Source organism: Amyelois transitella, chromosome 28, assembly GCF_032362555.1.
Source record: "Amyelois transitella isolate CPQ chromosome 28, ilAmyTran1.1, whole genome shotgun sequence".
Classification (NCBI taxonomy): domain Eukaryota; kingdom Metazoa; phylum Arthropoda; class Insecta; order Lepidoptera; family Pyralidae; genus Amyelois; species Amyelois transitella.
The window spans coordinates 4170413-4186410 of record NC_083531.1 but is presented as its reverse complement, the minus strand read 5'-3'; the positions used below and the strand labels follow the sequence as shown (position 1 = coordinate 4186410).

The window sequence follows — 15998 nt, the reverse complement described above, 5'->3', positions numbered from 1 at the left end:
TCCTCCCTAAGTTGATTGGTCAATTAATTTTTTCTCAGCCTACAAAAAAAAAAGACAACATAATCAAAGAAATTAAGAAAAGTCTAACTTTAATTTTTCGACTCTGAAAATTTAATTTAAATATACCTAATACCTAAATAATAGTATAATATATATTATATGTATAATAATAGGCACCCAAATAAATAAAAAAAGCACATTTACTTTATAAAAATAACATTTATTTCAAACAATATTCCCAACAACAAGAACAATATTTACATATGCCAAGCAAATATGATCCAAATCCAATTTAAATTATAATAAAATGCTTTTTTTTGTTATCTTTGTTAACACACATAGCCGACGCCACTAACCAGATTTCACAGAAATATGAAAGACAAATTGTAGCAATGATAATAATTTATTGGCATTTTGAACGTAAGTAAAGCCTGGGACAAAAGCTAGAATCGGTTTATATAACTATACAATTTCCAAAAAAAAATATGTTCCATTTTTGTTCCAAATCATACCTACTTAAACAGCATTTCAAACACCCAACTCAAACTTTACAACACGGTTTCTCGGCATCCCCAGTCCCGTTCTCGCGTTTCTCGTCATGTTTCTCGCAGCACTTCCTCCGTCCCTTCCCCGCTAGCGGTCTGTCTCTCTCGTCCCACACGACGACGCCGTCGCACGCGCAGATCCGCTTCGGATTTTGAAATATGCCGGCGGAGCGAGCAATGATACCGCAGGCGACACTGTCGATAAAACAGTCAAATTTAATTGATCATCATGACAATGGCGTGTGGTTCCCGGCATTTAATATGTGTGTAGCGCAGCGGTATTACGCTATATATACATACACTCACGTCTATATCCCTTGCGGGGTAGACAGACCCAACAAACAGTCTTGAAATATATATCATTCATTTATATTGTCTGTGACATATATATATATATACTAGAGGCCGCCCGCGACCTCGTCCGCGTGGAATCAATCCCGCAGGAACTCTGGGATAAAAAGTAGCTTATATGTTATTCTCCGGCTACTTACATACCAAATTTCATCGTAATCTGTTCAGAAGTTTTTGCGTATAAGAGTAACAAACATCCATACTGACTGACATACTCACATACTTGCGCATTTATAATATTAGCAGGATATCTCACTCACTAAACACATACATACATATAATCACGTCTATATCCCTTGCGGGGTAGACAGAGCCAACAGTCCTGAGCGGACTGATAGGCCACGTTCAGCTATTTGACTTTAAGATAGATTGAGATTCGAATAGTGACAAGTTGCTAGCCTATCGCCTAAAAAAGGAATCTCAAGTTTGTAAGCCTATCCCTTACCTACTAAACACATAACTATAAAAAACTCACGGCCTGCCACTGTCGCCGTCTATCTTCGAAGTGGGCGAGACTCCGCGACCCAAATCGTCGCGTCGCTCCGTCACGGCAACAGATCTGCCTATCAGGTCCCAAATCTGAAGAAAAAAAATATACGAACTTTAATTATTTTGACAAGTCGTGTCAAAGTCATTATTACATTCGAATTGAGTCTATGACAATTGACGGTTTTTTTTTTTAATTTTTTTATGTTGTCAATCAAATGTTTTTTTTTTCAAATTTTGTATGACGTCAATCAACGTGTATCTGTCATTGTATTTTCTTCCTCCTAGCTTTAATCCCGGTTGCATCCTCACCACTCTGGAGAGGAGCCCAGGGTGTGCCTTTGACCATGAGTCCTGGATTTGGTGAGTCAGGGTTTCACACGAAGCGACTCCCGTCTGACCTCCGCAACCTCTGCAGGGAACCTGACCCGTATTGGATCTATCATGGTTACACGTCCAATTGCCCGAATGTGCAGGTTTCCTCACGATGTTATCCCTCACCGTAAGAGCATCGGTTAATCCATCCATATAATCACTTCCATATCCCTTGCGGGGTATTCAGAGCCAGCAATCTTGAAATGCTGACAGACCACGTTCAGCCGTTAGGCCTAATGATAGAATTGAGATCCAAATAGTGACAGGTTGCTAGCCCATCGCCTAAAAAAAGCATCGCAATTTTATAAGCCTTTCCCTTAGTCACCTTTTACGACATCCAAAAGGAAAGAAATGGAGTGGTCCTATTCTTTTTTGTATTAGTACCGGCAACCACACGCACGGCACAAGAATTTATTATAACCCCAAATCGAATGCTTATTATACATACATACATACATAAAATCACACCTCTTTCCCGGAGGGGTAGGCAGAGACTACCTCTTTCCACTCGCCACGATCTCTGCACACTTTCATCGCTTCGTCCACATTCACAACTCTCTTTCTTTCTTCTTCTCTCTCTCTCTCTTACTTATCACCACTTACCTTAAGCACATTGTCCTGTATCCTGAAAGTGGCTCTGCCGTTCTCGTCAGCGACTATATTCCCAAGGTCGCCGGCGTGACGCAAAGATGGCGGATCGTCCGGGGCGCCGTGGGGGGAACCGTGCGGGTTGAAATGTTCACCTAGCGATTGGCAGCCCTGATAAAAAAAACACCAAGGACTAATAACATTCACCTAGCGATTGACAGCCCTGATAAAAAAAAACACCAAGGTGTAATAAGAATATTTTGCCGGTTAACTGGAAGCGATCCCTTCATGGGATAAGTCCGCCATTGCGAGTGATTTGTTTATTTTATAACTATGTACTATTTTCTTGTTACTGTGTAAATTTCTACATACATACATACATATGGTCACGTCTGAAAAGATTCAAATAGTGACAGATTGCTAGTCCATCGCCTACAAGAGGAATCCCAAGTTTACAAGCCTATCACTTACTCTCGCCTTTTACGACATCTATGGGAAAGAAATGAACTATTTTAAAGACTATTAAAGTGTTAAAACTTAAAGTGTCGTTAACAACATGGCAATTTTTTTTTATCTATACCTACTAAACTAATATTATAAAGCTAAAGAGTTTGTTTGTTTGAACGCGCTAATCTCAGGAACTTCTGATTGGAATTGAAAAAGTATAGGCTTTAGGCTATATAACATCACGCTACAACTATAAGAAGCAAAGCAATAATGGAAAATGTGAAAAATAAAAAGGACGGTGAAAACTATTCCTCCTTGAGGGCTTCAATGATGCCCAAAATAACTATTCCACGCGGACGCAGTCGCGGGCGCACATATCTCTCTAACGAAACCATGGCAACCGTTGCTATGGCGTCTAGCAAGAAGGTTGCCTACATACATACATATGATCACGTCTATATCCCTAGCGGGGTAGACAGAGCCACCAGTCTGAAAAGACTGATAGGCCACGCTCTGTTTGACTTAGTGATAGAATTGAGATTCAAATATTGACAGGTTGCTAGCCCATCGCCTAAAAGAGGAATCCCAAGTTCATAAACCTATACCCTTAGTCGCCTTTTACGACATCCGTGGGAAAGAGATGGAGTGGTCCTATTCTTTTTTGTATACTGGTGCCGGGAACCACACGGCATATATATATATTATATTATTAAAATTATAATTTAAGAAAACATTGTTTTATAATCTGTATGCACATACCCAAAGAAGTAATTTTTTAAAAATTCCCAGGTAATCAAGCTACCTTTCAAAGGGCTTCAATGATTCCTCCTTGATGGCTTCAATGATGCCCATAACAACTATTCCACGCGGACGCAGCTAGTTCCTACATCAAATATCAAATTCAATTCAAATTCAAAATTTTTATTCATTATTATAGGATACTATATATCGCTTAATAATTGTCGTATGGTTTAACAACATTGGTTGACGTCAAATAAATTACTTAAAAACTAAGTTTACTGCCGCTTCCGAGGCGTCAGTGCAGAAGGAGCGGTAACAAACTTATCATTGGTACCTCGGTGAGGTCTCCGGAGTGTCTCACGTGAAGTCCATGCTCTCCTTCAGCCAGGCCGTCCACAGCGCCGTCGCAGACGAGACCCTCGGCCGTGTGCTGGAATCTGACCACGCCCAGCACGCGGCCGGAGCAGCACGACTGACTGGACAGCATAGCGACCGCTGACTGGCTGTCTGCGGGGTTGAAAGTGTTGAAACGTTCCAATTTCAAAAATCTTATTGCTGAGATACTTGAAAGTGTTGAAACGTTCCAATTTCAAAAATCTTATTGCTGAAATACTTGAAAGTGTTGAAACGTTCCAATTTCAAAAATCTTATTGCTGAGATACTGGAAAGTGTAGAAACGTTCCAATTTCAAAAATCTTATTGCTGAGATACTTGAAAGTGTTGGAACGTTCCAATTTCAGAAATCTTATTGCTGAGATACTTGAAAGTGTTGAAACGTTCCAATTTCAAAAATCTTATTGCTGAAATACTTTTTTACTAATACTTTTTATTAGAAAAGTCTTTGCGAGACTGATTGTTCTGTCTACCCCGTAATGCATATAGATAAAACTATATGTACGTATGTATTGCTATATCGCTTACAAATGTAGCCAACCTATACATTAATATTTCGTTGAGCACCTAAATCTCATCTCAAAATTCATTACCACCAAATCCTTGTAACACCGCCCGCTTTCCCGACGTCTTCGTGACTATATCCAGTACATCTGCACTCGGTAATGTTGTCTCGATCATCAAAGCGCCATCTTTGAATATTACCTACGGAAATGAAATGGTAAAGGGTCAGGTCAAAAGTACCCGAAACCGCCGAGCTTGTATGAAGAGAGTTATTAATGTGGATGAAGTGAAGGAAGTATGCAGAGACCGTGGCAAGTGGAAAGAGGTAGTCTTTGCCTACCCCTCCGGGAAAGAGGCGTGATTTTATCTATGTATGTAGGTATGTAAATGAACAATGAATTAACACCATGTTTTTGGCGTTCCATCACGCATGAGGAGGATGTTCTTGGGAAACCCAGGGACCTTCAACGAGGCTTATTCCTCACCATCAGCGCTGCTTCACTTCCTTAGAATAGAATAGATTTATTTTCAAAATCGGATACAAGGTATCACTTATTGACGTCACATCACTTAAATCTAATTATAACTACTGCCGCTTCCAAAGCGCATGTGTAGAAAAAGCGGCGGAACAAACTACACTGCAGCATTTTCATCGGACGTCAATATACAAATATGGATCTCTTAAATCTAAATTATGGACGAATGCACATTGTCTACATTAAAAAACATGAATGAATGTAAAACTAGTTATAACTAGTTATTAGTTATAACTTAGGAAGTTGGGATTGTTCGACTGAAGAGTATCAAAATCCTGGACACAAAAAAGACCGGAAAAGAGTGGATTAATTGCGGAAACCAGGTCCTTGGGATAGAAGAATAGCTGGTTCGCTTATGATTAGAAACGTGATAGTATTGCGCGTAATAAAAACATTATCGCGCGTGCCATACTATGGGGACATACATACATTTACTCACCTCTATTGCCTCTTTGCGGGGTAGACAGAGCCAACAATATTGAAAAAAACTGATAGGCCATGTTCAGCTGTTAATAGCGTATTCCAGTACGGGAACAGAACAGTGAAAAAAAAACGAAGAACTAACCTCTTTGACGCCATCTTGTGATTTCAAATCATTTATTGTTTTGTCCAAAATCTTCTGTTCAGGTTTGGGTCCGAAATCAACTAGCACTTCCAACTGGAAGTCAAAAGACAGGTTAGCACATTATACGAAATACGCTGCAATTATTAAAATAATAAAATATTTGCGCTGGCAAAGAAAAGATGATGCACTCTCAAAAACTGTCATTTAATTATTTTTATTTTTTTTACATACATACATATGGTCACGTCTATATCCCTTGCGGGGAAGACAAGAGACAACAATCTTGAAAAGACTGAATGGCCCTGTTCAGCTATTTGGCTTAGTGATAGATTTGAGATTAAAATAGTGACAGGTTGCTAGCCCATCGCCTAAAAAAGAATCCCAAGTTTGTAAGCCCATCCCTTAGTCGCCTTTTACGACAACCGTGGGAAAGAGATGGAGTGGTCCTATTCTTTTTTGTATTGGTACCGGGAAATTTTAAATTACAAGCTGTTAGTTTTAAGAAAGGAGTGCCGTGTGGTTCCCGGCACCAATACAAAAAAGAATAGGACCACTCCATCTCTTTCCCATGGATGTCGTAAAAGGCGACTAAGGGATAGGCTTACAAACTTGAGATTCTTTTTTTAGGCGATAGGCTAGCAACTTGTCACTATTCGAATCTCAATTCTATCTTAAAGCCAAATAGCTGAACGTGGCCTATCAGTCCGCTCAGGACTGTTGGCTCTGTCTACCCCGCAAGGGATATAGACGTGATTATATGTATGTATGTATGTATGTAATGTCCGGATTCATCTCACTAAAGATTAAGACCACTCCATATCTGTCCTGTGAATGTCGTAAAAGGCGTAATTTAATCATGTCTATATCCCTTGCAGGGTAGACAAAGCCATCAGTCCGTGAAAAGACTGAAAGGTCATGTTCAGTTGATATGAAGTATGTATCAGAAGTTCAGAACCACTGCAATTTAGGTTCAACTTACATGCCAGGAGCGAGATTTATTTGTTTCTTATTTTCATACACTGATTAAAAAAAGTAAACAATGATTTACAATGTAGGTAATGCCAACTGGCCGATAAATAACGAGAATCGTACAAAATATTTAAATAGGTAAAGAAGATGTTACATTACGGCAATTTCAATGAATGTATTATAAGCAATGAATACGAAAAAATAAACATGCAGTCTCATCATATAATAAGTTTGTACTTACAAGTTATAAACTTTATAACTTGTAACTTTTTGAAACATTATGAATATGTACTTACTTTGGATGTTAACATGATTACGGAAGCAGTTCTTTAATTATTATAATAATAATTCCTCCTCAAAAATATTAATTTTTAATTTGAAAAACCTGTGTCTCGAATGATAAACAAAACATGAGCGAAACTGACAAGACAATCAAATAATGACAGATCTTACTAAAACTTAATGACAATGACAGTTATTTTTTTTAATTAAACTTTAGTGGATCTAAATCTTTTAAACATTAGAGTTAAAAGACGATAAACGACTTAAAATAACTTTTATGAATAAGGCTGTTAACTATTAATGTAAATTATTATGTAATAGCTACGCCTATCGCTCCACTAGTTAATTGTTATCAATCTCTTATTAGACCTCAACCTTTTCATAACACTCATACATTACATCCATTCATATATAAAACTTTCTGAACCCTTAGACTATTTGATTCTGCGAGAAGAGGGGTACTTACCCTCTCAAATAATATCATAGCTACCAAAATTATTAAATACTCTCATACCTAAGTAAATACATAACTATTTTTTGTTTGCTCACACAGACATATAAATATAAATGTAATGTTTTTAAATCTGCGTTTGCCCCAAAATTCTTGTCGACACAAATGTATAAATGACTGCCTTTGACGAGGGAAAATAAAAAATAGTCGTGATGACTAATGCAGATCAAAATTTGACATTCACATAGGTACGTTTCGGCTAAAAGAAAACGAAATAAATTTTTAAATGATTTAATCAAAATTTTTCATTGAAAATGGGATATTACAATTTTCCAGAAATACAATACTTTTTATTTTGTTATAATCTGAGAACTGGCAATAAAATAATTGGAATATATTGTGTTATTGTAAGTAAACAAACATATAGGTACTTACAAACCAAAATACCCACAAGTATGAGGGGAGTAGGAATGAGATCAAATGTACCATAAATCAAGTTAGTTTGCATGGCACTTTATGCCGTGGTAATAGAGGCGAATTTGCAGTTAATTTGGACGGACTGATGGGCAATTGATTGAACCTTGCTTACTTACAAACCGAAAGGGAATTTAAACCTTAAATTTTAATCTTTTAAAGTATTGGAACATGGTTGCACATAGCTACACATTCAGTTGCCTGATTGTGCAATTTCCTGACGATGTTTAAGTACCTCACTATCAGAGCATCGGTTAGTATTCAAACTAATGTACAAAGTATTAAAAAAGTAAAAATAATAAGTATTTTGTGCGAATGTGAAGACGTATCGTTGTTGTTTCATATAGGAATTTATGTAATAAATCACATTCATGATTCAGTTGCATGATGATGCCATCACAAACTGTTTTATTCTTTGACAATGACATTGACAATCATAGATAATTAATCATATGACACAGTTGTAGAACTATTTTGGCGAAATGTAAGAATAGGTAGGTGTGTAGAGCGTCGATGATCGAATCGGTAAGATGCCCGGTTAAAATGCGTGATGCGCAGAAAGGCACAGATTCGAATCCTACTTTGGCCATGTGCTAGCTAATGACTATGTGGCGACATCTCTACGCCACTCGTCACAAAACATCAAATCACACAACAACTGTCAATCATCTCGAAGAAATCGACGCGCTCAGCCAATAGCAGCGAAGAACCCAAATCGCGATTTCAGAGATTTCATGGATTGGAGCTATATATACAACCTCCGACACAACATCGTCGGAGCCGCGGTTCCCCAGGCATAACACCTAGCCTGGCGGAAGATCTTCCCTTTGGTGGCGGTCGAGCCGAATCATCGCTCCCGCTACAACTATTTTCGAAGTTATGTACATTAGTTTGAATACTAACTGCTGCTCTTACGGTAAGGGAAAACATCGTGAGGAAACCGGCATATATACCTACGAGTACTCACATAAAATCACGCCTCTTTCCCGGAGGGGTAGACAGAGACTACATCTTTCCACGATCCCAGCTCTCTCTCCTTCCGTTTCATTCACATTCATGTGGTTCTTCAATTTTACCTGTATGTTTGTTTGTACGCGATTATCTTGCGTTTCCCCGAACCGATTTTGATGCAGTTTTCGGGAAAGTGATGGTTACACTTAGGAGAAGGTTTAAGTAATTTTACTAACTTCAAAAAAGGGGGTATCGATAGGAGGTGGATCTCTTTTTACAAAAGTATGTATTTTTTTAATCTTTTATCTATATTAGACAGGGTTTTTGTTTTTTTTTCCAGATACGTGCCGTGTGGTTCCCGGCACCAATACAAAAAAGAATAGGTCCATCTCTTTCCCATAGATGTCGTAAAAGTCGACTAAGGGGTAGGCTTATAAACTTGGGATTCTTCTTTTAGGTCTTGGGCTAGCAACCCGTCACTATTTGAATCTCAATCCTATCTTAAAGCCAAATAGCTGAACGTGGCCTATCAGTCTTTACAAGACTGTAGGCTTTGTCTACCCCGCAAGGGATATAGACTTGATTATATGGTATACATACATACATAAAATCACGCCTCTTTCCCGGAGGGGTAGGCAGAGACTACCTCTCCACGATCTCTGCATACTTCCTTCGCTTCATCCACATTCATAACTCTCTTCACACAAGCTCGGCGGTTTCGGTTACTTTTGACCTGACCCTTTACCAGGACGTCCTTAATTTGATCAAGATATGTTCGTCTATATGTATGTACTAGCTGACCCGGCAAACGCTGTTTTGCCAATTATTTTTATATATTATAACGGAACCCAATTTTTTTCCAAAATAAAATATAGTCTATGTTACTCGTGGATAATGTAGCTTTCGAATGGTGAAAGAATTTTTAAAATCGGTCCAGTAGTTTTTGAGCCTATTCATTACAACCAAACAAACAAAGTTTTCCTCTTTATAATATTAGTGTAGATTATAGGTATGTATGTTTTTTTCCAGATATACTTGTTACACTGCAGCTTACTCCTCTGGAACCCCTGTTACACAAACATTTTGATCAGCACATGTCCAGTTAAGAATGTTGCGTGGTCTCTAGTGTGCATTATAAATCTTTTATACATGACCATCGTTCTTACCGCCGTGTTATTCCTTTTGGGCATTTACATAGTGAGTATTCAATTTTACATACATACATACATACATATAGTCACGTCTATATCCCTTACGGGGTAGACAGAGCCAATAGTCCCGAAAAGACTGAATGGCCACATTCAGCTGCTCGGCTTAATGATGGAATTGAGATCCAAATAGTGACAGGTTGCTAGGTTGGCCTAGCAAGCTGTCACTATTATGTAATTTGGATTGATTTATTGATATAATTTTCAGGAACACCGTGGATTTTTAACAACATTCATGATCGCGTTTTTAGTTGGCGGTTTCATTGCACCGATCATAGTGAACACCTTTCTTTTGTTTCTGATGATTTTCTACACGAAAACTTCTTGCTTTTACGGGGCCAACTTTGCCGTGTGTATATTTGCCACATTTGTTTTTGGATACAGTGAGTAGATTCTGTGTAATGTGTAAGTAATGCTGCAGTGCAGTTTGTTACCGCTTCTTATGCACTGACGCCTTGGAAGCGGCAGTAAATTTAGTTTTAAGTAATTTTTTTGACGTCAACCAATGTTGTGAAACCAAAAGTTCTGACAATTATTAAGCGATATGAAGTATCCTATAATATACATACATATGGTCACGTCTATAGCTCTTGCGGGGTAGACAGAGCCAACAGTCTGGAGAAGACTGAATGGCCACGTTCAGTTATTTGGCTTAATGATAGAATTGAGATTGGAATAGTGACAGGTTGCTAGCCTATCGCCTAAAAAAGAATCCCAAGTTTGTGAGCCTATCCCTTAGTCGCCTTTTACGACATCCATGGGCAAGAAATAGAGTAGTTCTATTCTTTTTGTATTGGTGCCGGGAACCACACGGCACATTCTATAATAATGAATAAAAAATGAATACTAGTGTTCACTTAGGCATTTTGCGCGACAAACTTTAATCTTACATGTAGTTACCTACCTGTATGTATATCTATCTATATGTGTGTTTGTCCGCGATTATCTCGTGTCCAGCTGAAGCGATTTTTGTGCGGTTTTCAGGAAAGTGTTTGTTATAACTACTAAGTAGAAATTTAACCGACTTCAAAAAAGGAGAGTATCTTTTCGAGGCGGTTATTATTTTTATGAAAGTCATTTATGAATTTTAGTCTAACTGAGCTGTGACCAACCATACGAGTCGTCATAAATTAAGATTAATTCATCTTTATTTTCAGTCACAGCATATTTTCTCAGACTCGTTAAAACTTATCGGGATGACATGAATCTGGATATGCCAAAATATTTCAAATCTATGCAAACTCATGGAAAGACAAGTGTATAGAGTTACCTCTGAGGGTTACCATGGAAACGTTCAAGATGTCAGCTTGCTTCTCGCCCAATCAGAGCAATTGACCAATCAAGAAGCGTCTGGGAGAAATCATAGCGTTATGATTGGACGACTTTTATGACCGTCACACACGAAGCTGTAATTAATAGTACTTAATATACCGTGCTATAATATAGCTAATTATAACTAGCTACCATACATGGAGAGGAATCTGTACTAAATATTTTAGGGATAGGCTTTAAATACAGGAAATCGTTTTTCAACCTAGTCGATGGTCGTATCGGTAAGGTGCCCGGTTAAAATTCATGATGCGCAGAAAGTCAAACGTTCGAATCCCACCTCGGCCATGTACCAATGACTATTTCGAAGTTATGTAAGAATACTTAGTATTTGAGAATACTAACCGATGGTCTTACGGTGAGGAAAAACATTGTGAGGAAACCTGCACATTCAGGCAACTGGATTTGTAACCATACGATCGAATACGTGTTAGGTTCCCTGCAAAGGTTGCGGAGGTCAGACGGGAGTCGCTTCGTGTAAAAACCTGACTCACCCAATCCATAAATCCATGGTGAAATGCTTAACCAGGGTTCCTCTTCAGAGTTCTCTTCGTTCCTCTTCTTTGAGGATGCTTACTTTAGCCAGGAAGAAGATTTATTCTAAACTAGCTGTCGCCCGCGACTTCGTCCGCGTAAATTTCGTATTGAATCTACAATTGATGAAGGTTTTAATTAAATCGGTTTAGTATTTTTAGAGATAAGCGTGATCATACAGTCAGATACAGAAAGACAGACAAAATAATTAAAAAATAATTATTGCTTTCTCTTATTCATTCTAAGTGTCCCTCTATCCATTTCAGTCAAAAATACTTTATAATTATAATGATATATTCGTAACTGTCTGTCTGGTATGTGATATTTCAAGAAAATTAATTCAGTAGATAACCTTTGAAGAGGTAACAAACTCACTTTCGCATTTGCAATATTTGTTGGGATATCAGAAAAGCCTTCATTTTGTGGAATTAATTTCACTTCATACATTGGATTGGATATTAAGTATATAAAATATCAATAAGATCAATATCTTTGTTTGTTTGTTATAATTTTGTAGAAGTCATATAAAATATTTCTCAAACTTATTTGGATTTTTATTTAATACTAGAGGCCGCCCGCGACTTCGTCCGCATGGAAACCCTATCAATCCCGCGGGAACTCTGGGATAAAAAGTAGCCTATGTGTTATTCTGGGTCTTCAGCTACCTACATACCAAATTTCATGGTAATCGGTTCAGTAGTTTTTGCGTGAAAGAGTAACAAACATCCATACAAACTTTCGCCTTTATAATAGTAAGTAGGATCATTTAGCTGCCTTCTTCCTGGCTCTAGTCCTGGTTACCTCAGCACACTTTGAATGAATCCTGGATTGGGTGACTCAGGTTTTTAACGAAGCGACTCCCGTCTGAACTCTGCAACATTTGCAGGCGAACCTAAACCAGTATTAGATTATGGTTACACATCCATTTTACCTGAATGTGCAGGTTTCCTCACGATGTTTTCCCACACCGTAAGATCATCGGATCAATAGTGTTCATACTATTGTATTGTTCATATATTTAAATAACTTCAAAAATTGTCTTTGGTACTTGGCTAAGGTGGAATTCGAACCTGTGCCTTTATGGGCATGTACCGCATTTTAACCAGTCACCTTACCGATTGGACCACCGACGCTATCTCAATACTTACCAGGTTTGCTCCGTAATATTTTTACTTAATAGAAGATTCCTTAATTTGGGGCAAAATTCCTAAGTTGGCAACACCTTTGTGGAGGAGATAGGTCAAAGGAGATTACAACGTCAATAAGGCCTACATTGTAAGAAGCGACGTGGTTTCGTTTCGTCATAAATATATATCTAACTAAACAACTGCATACACGTGTAAATTTTCAATGATTTATTTCTATAAAGCATAAAAGAAGCTTTTTACCAAACAAGTGAAACATTACAATTAACTTGAAAAAAATGTATCCTCAAAAAATGCTATTATTATAAGTGTAAATAAAACAACACATAATTTTATAATTTATTTCAAAGTTAATATATACAAATACATACATTTCATTGAATTAACTTAATTGTGATTTCAAGAACAAAAGTAAACTTAAAAAATACAATTATTTATTTCAAAATTAATATATACAAATTTATATACATTTAGGTAATTAGATTAATTTAATTGAGATTTCAAGATCGAAAGTGACCATAATAAAATAGAATGAAAATTATAAAAAAAGAGGTATATTTACATAAGTATAAAGTTTGTCACATAAAAAATTGTGATGTTTGTGTTTTAAACATGTATTACATTTATCACGACTTTCGTAAATTATTAATAACTGTCACCAATCATCAATAATTAAAAGTAAAGGTTTTCTACTTACTTAACTATGTATTTTCAAATTTTTTTTTTCAAAAGTAAAAACTGTAATTTATTATTGCAACCTTGCATCTTTTTCAGGTAATTTATGAAGGTATTTATTCATAAAAATATCTTTTCGTTTTCGTAACGCATAAATACTATTGGGCTGGCAACCTGTCACTATTTGAATCTCATTCTATCATTAAGCAAAACAGAACAAACATCATTCTTCTCAGGAATATTGGCTCTATCTACCCCACAAGGGACATAGAAGTGACTATATGTACGTATGAATGAATAAGAAGCTGAGTCGTATAAAAACGCAGTTATGAAAATCTGCTTGATATATGACGTCACGAACATGGCGCCAATAATGAAATGAATATTGTCGCGATTTTGTGGTTACCTCCGGAGTGCCTATGAACACAATTCTGCATAGTGTCGGGATTTTTACATGACGCTACTTCCGTCTGACATACATACACGTAATCACGTCTCATCACGGGAGTGTATTTTACAGAGGTCCGCATAAAATGTCTCTTATAACATTAACATATAACGGGAGTCCGTAAATTTTACAATAAAACCTCAACAATACTGTTACCTGAATGTTGGTTCTTAAGATGATTCCCTCGCCGTAAGAGCGTTGCTTAGTAATCAAACTAATTTGTAGAACTTAGACAGGAATCATTAGTACAGTCAACGAAATAAGTATACTAAGTTTTCGTGTAATTATTAATTTTGATTTGATGTAAAATTTAATATACACACTACACCAACACCTTTGTATATAATACATTTTTTTTTTGTTGATCGAACAAAATTGTGAAAGAACTCCGGTTTAACCTCCGATTAACTTAAAATGGGAACACAACATGTAATGACTCAATTGCATACATAATACTACTTTGTCATATATATAGCAAATCATTTCAAAAATATGTCGCTTGGAACAAAGTCGTTAGAGCATTCAGCATTCTCTGCTTTTTGTGAACGCAGCGGTCAATGCGTTCGTCTTTCACTAATATGCGTTCTCAAATGGCCTTCCAATGTCCTTTTCAGTGCAAACTTTCGCTGACAGACCGTACACTCGAACGGTTTCTCACCCGTGTGAGTTCTCATATGCACGTCTAACGTGTATTTAGCACGGAAATTGCGATGACACACATTGCATTCGAAAGGTTTCTCACCTGTGTGCATCCTCGAATGTTGAATTAGATGCGACTTCATGATGAACTTACGGTGACATATTGTACACTCGTAAGGTCTCACGCCGGTGTGAGATCTGGTATGGTTGTTAAGTGACGTGCTTGTTGCAAACTTGCGTTGGCAAGTATTGCATTGGTAAGGTTTCTCGCCTGTGTGCGTTCTTTGATGCGTCCTCATATTCGCCTTTATATTGAACGTGCGATAGCAAATATTACACTCGTAAGGGCCCCCGCGCGTGTGGTCAGTCTTCACTCTCTTTTTCTCCTTTTTAATTTTGTTCTGCTTCGGCTCAACGCCCGCTTCGTGCTTCTTCAAATGCAATTGCAACTCGTTATTAGAATAAAAACGTTTTCCGCAACAGTGACACTGGAACGGTTTCTCGCCGGTGTGCGTTCTCAAATGTATTTGAAATGGAAATTTCTCTCTGAATTTCCGATGGCAAACGTCGCATTCGTATGGTTTCTCGCCTGTATGTTTCGTCAAATGTTTATTCAAATTTGACAGCCTATTAAATCTATAATGACACACCTCACACTCGAAAGGTTTCTCGTCCGTGTGTATGATCGAATGCTGTTTCAAATGTCGATGATTGCTGAATCGTTTGTCGCACACGTCGCAAGCATAAGGTCTAGCCCCTATGTGACCTTCTGCGTGCCTCTGTAAGTAACACGATTTATCGAATTGTTTTAAACAAATCGCGCAACTGTACGGCTTGTGCTCTCTCAGATGTAAACACATTTCTTTTTCGTCGGAAAATTGTTTTTGACAAAATTGACAAGTGTAATGTTCAGTGTTTTCCAATATCATTGGTTCTAAGGACTGTATTCGTTTGATAGCTGTTGTTTTCTCTTCGAAAACTTGCACGTTCAGCACTGTTGGGTGGGCATATCCTGAATAGAAAGTTTTACAATTCATTAGCATAAACAGTGAAAAGCTACTTTTAAAGATTGAATTGTAATGATATAATGTATAACGACATACCTGAAAAATTAATCGATGAAATATAATTGTAACATTATAATACAAAGATCTTGTGGCAGTTGGGATTAATCAGTCTTTCAAATGCTTTTAAGAAAATAAACAAATTAAACAGATTAAGCTCAAGTAAGTTCCAAACAAAAGCATTAACAATTTCCCAAATGCCAAAAGATCATTGTGTAAATAACATTTTTTGAGGACCTTATCGCAAATATTCGTTTGTGTTTTTTCGAAATTAGAATTCCCGTAATAAATTATCCCG

General features: G+C 37.3%; 3 protein-coding genes across 4 annotated transcripts in view; 1 reads left to right on the top strand and 2 right to left on the bottom strand.

Annotated features, from left to right (window-relative positions):
- Positions 1-219: 219 nt before the first annotated feature.
- Positions 220-6926, bottom strand: LOC106138086 (copper chaperone for superoxide dismutase). Its single transcript, XM_060952408.1, has 7 exons — positions 6797-6926; positions 5532-5624; positions 4520-4631; positions 3868-4040; positions 2361-2516; positions 1372-1475; positions 220-740 (listed from the first exon to the last, which is right to left on the bottom strand). The coding sequence occupies exons 1-7, from the start codon at positions 6809-6811 to the stop codon at positions 542-544; spliced, it is 852 nt and encodes a 283-aa protein (XP_060808391.1). The 5' UTR covers positions 6812-6926; the 3' UTR covers positions 220-541.
- Positions 6927-7483: 557 nt separating this feature from the next.
- On the top strand, positions 7484-12237 carry LOC106138085 (uncharacterized). The gene is made up of 4 exons (XM_060952406.1): positions 7484-7640; positions 9688-9855; positions 10075-10249; positions 11024-12237. The coding sequence occupies exons 1-4, from the start codon at positions 7548-7550 to the stop codon at positions 11128-11130; spliced, it is 543 nt and encodes a 180-aa protein (XP_060808389.1). The 5' UTR covers positions 7484-7547; the 3' UTR covers positions 11131-12237.
- Positions 9677-15998, bottom strand: part of LOC106138078 (zinc finger protein ZFP2) — a 39445-nt gene continuing 33123 nt past the window's right edge. Inside the window, exon 7 of one of the 2 annotated variants that reach the window (XM_060952391.1) lies at positions 9677-9725. In XM_060952391.1, coding sequence (XP_060808374.1) covers positions 9709-9725 — 17 coding nt within the window. In that variant the 3' untranslated portion in view covers positions 9677-9708. Of the gene's footprint in view, positions 9726-13419; positions 15649-15998 lie in introns of those variants that run through there. The other variant, XM_060952389.1, reaches the window with a different exon arrangement.

What these genes read in the sequence shown, in the direction of transcription:
- LOC106138086 (XM_060952408.1), bottom strand. An exon ending in CACAAGATGGCGTCAAAGAG is followed by an intron (nt 4,632 to 5,531) that starts GTTAGTTCTTCG and finishes TCATTTCCGTAG; the next exon opens with GTAATATTCAAAGATGGCGC. An exon ending in GGTGTTACAAGGATTTGGTG is followed by an intron (nt 4,041 to 4,519) that starts GTAATGAATTTT and finishes TCAACCCCGCAG; the next exon opens with ACAGCCAGTCAGCGGTCGCT.
- LOC106138085 (XM_060952406.1), top strand. Translation starts at nt 7,548, where the DNA reads ATGGGATATTACAATTTTCCAGAAATACAATACTTTTTATTTTGTTAT. An exon ending in TTGGAATATATTGTGTTATT is followed by an intron (nt 7,641 to 9,687) that starts GTAAGTAAACAA and finishes GTTTTTTTCCAG; the next exon opens with ATATACTTGTTACACTGCAG. An exon ending in CACATTTGTTTTTGGATACA is followed by an intron (nt 10,250 to 11,023) that starts GTGAGTAGATTC and finishes CTTTATTTTCAG; the next exon opens with TCACAGCATATTTTCTCAGA.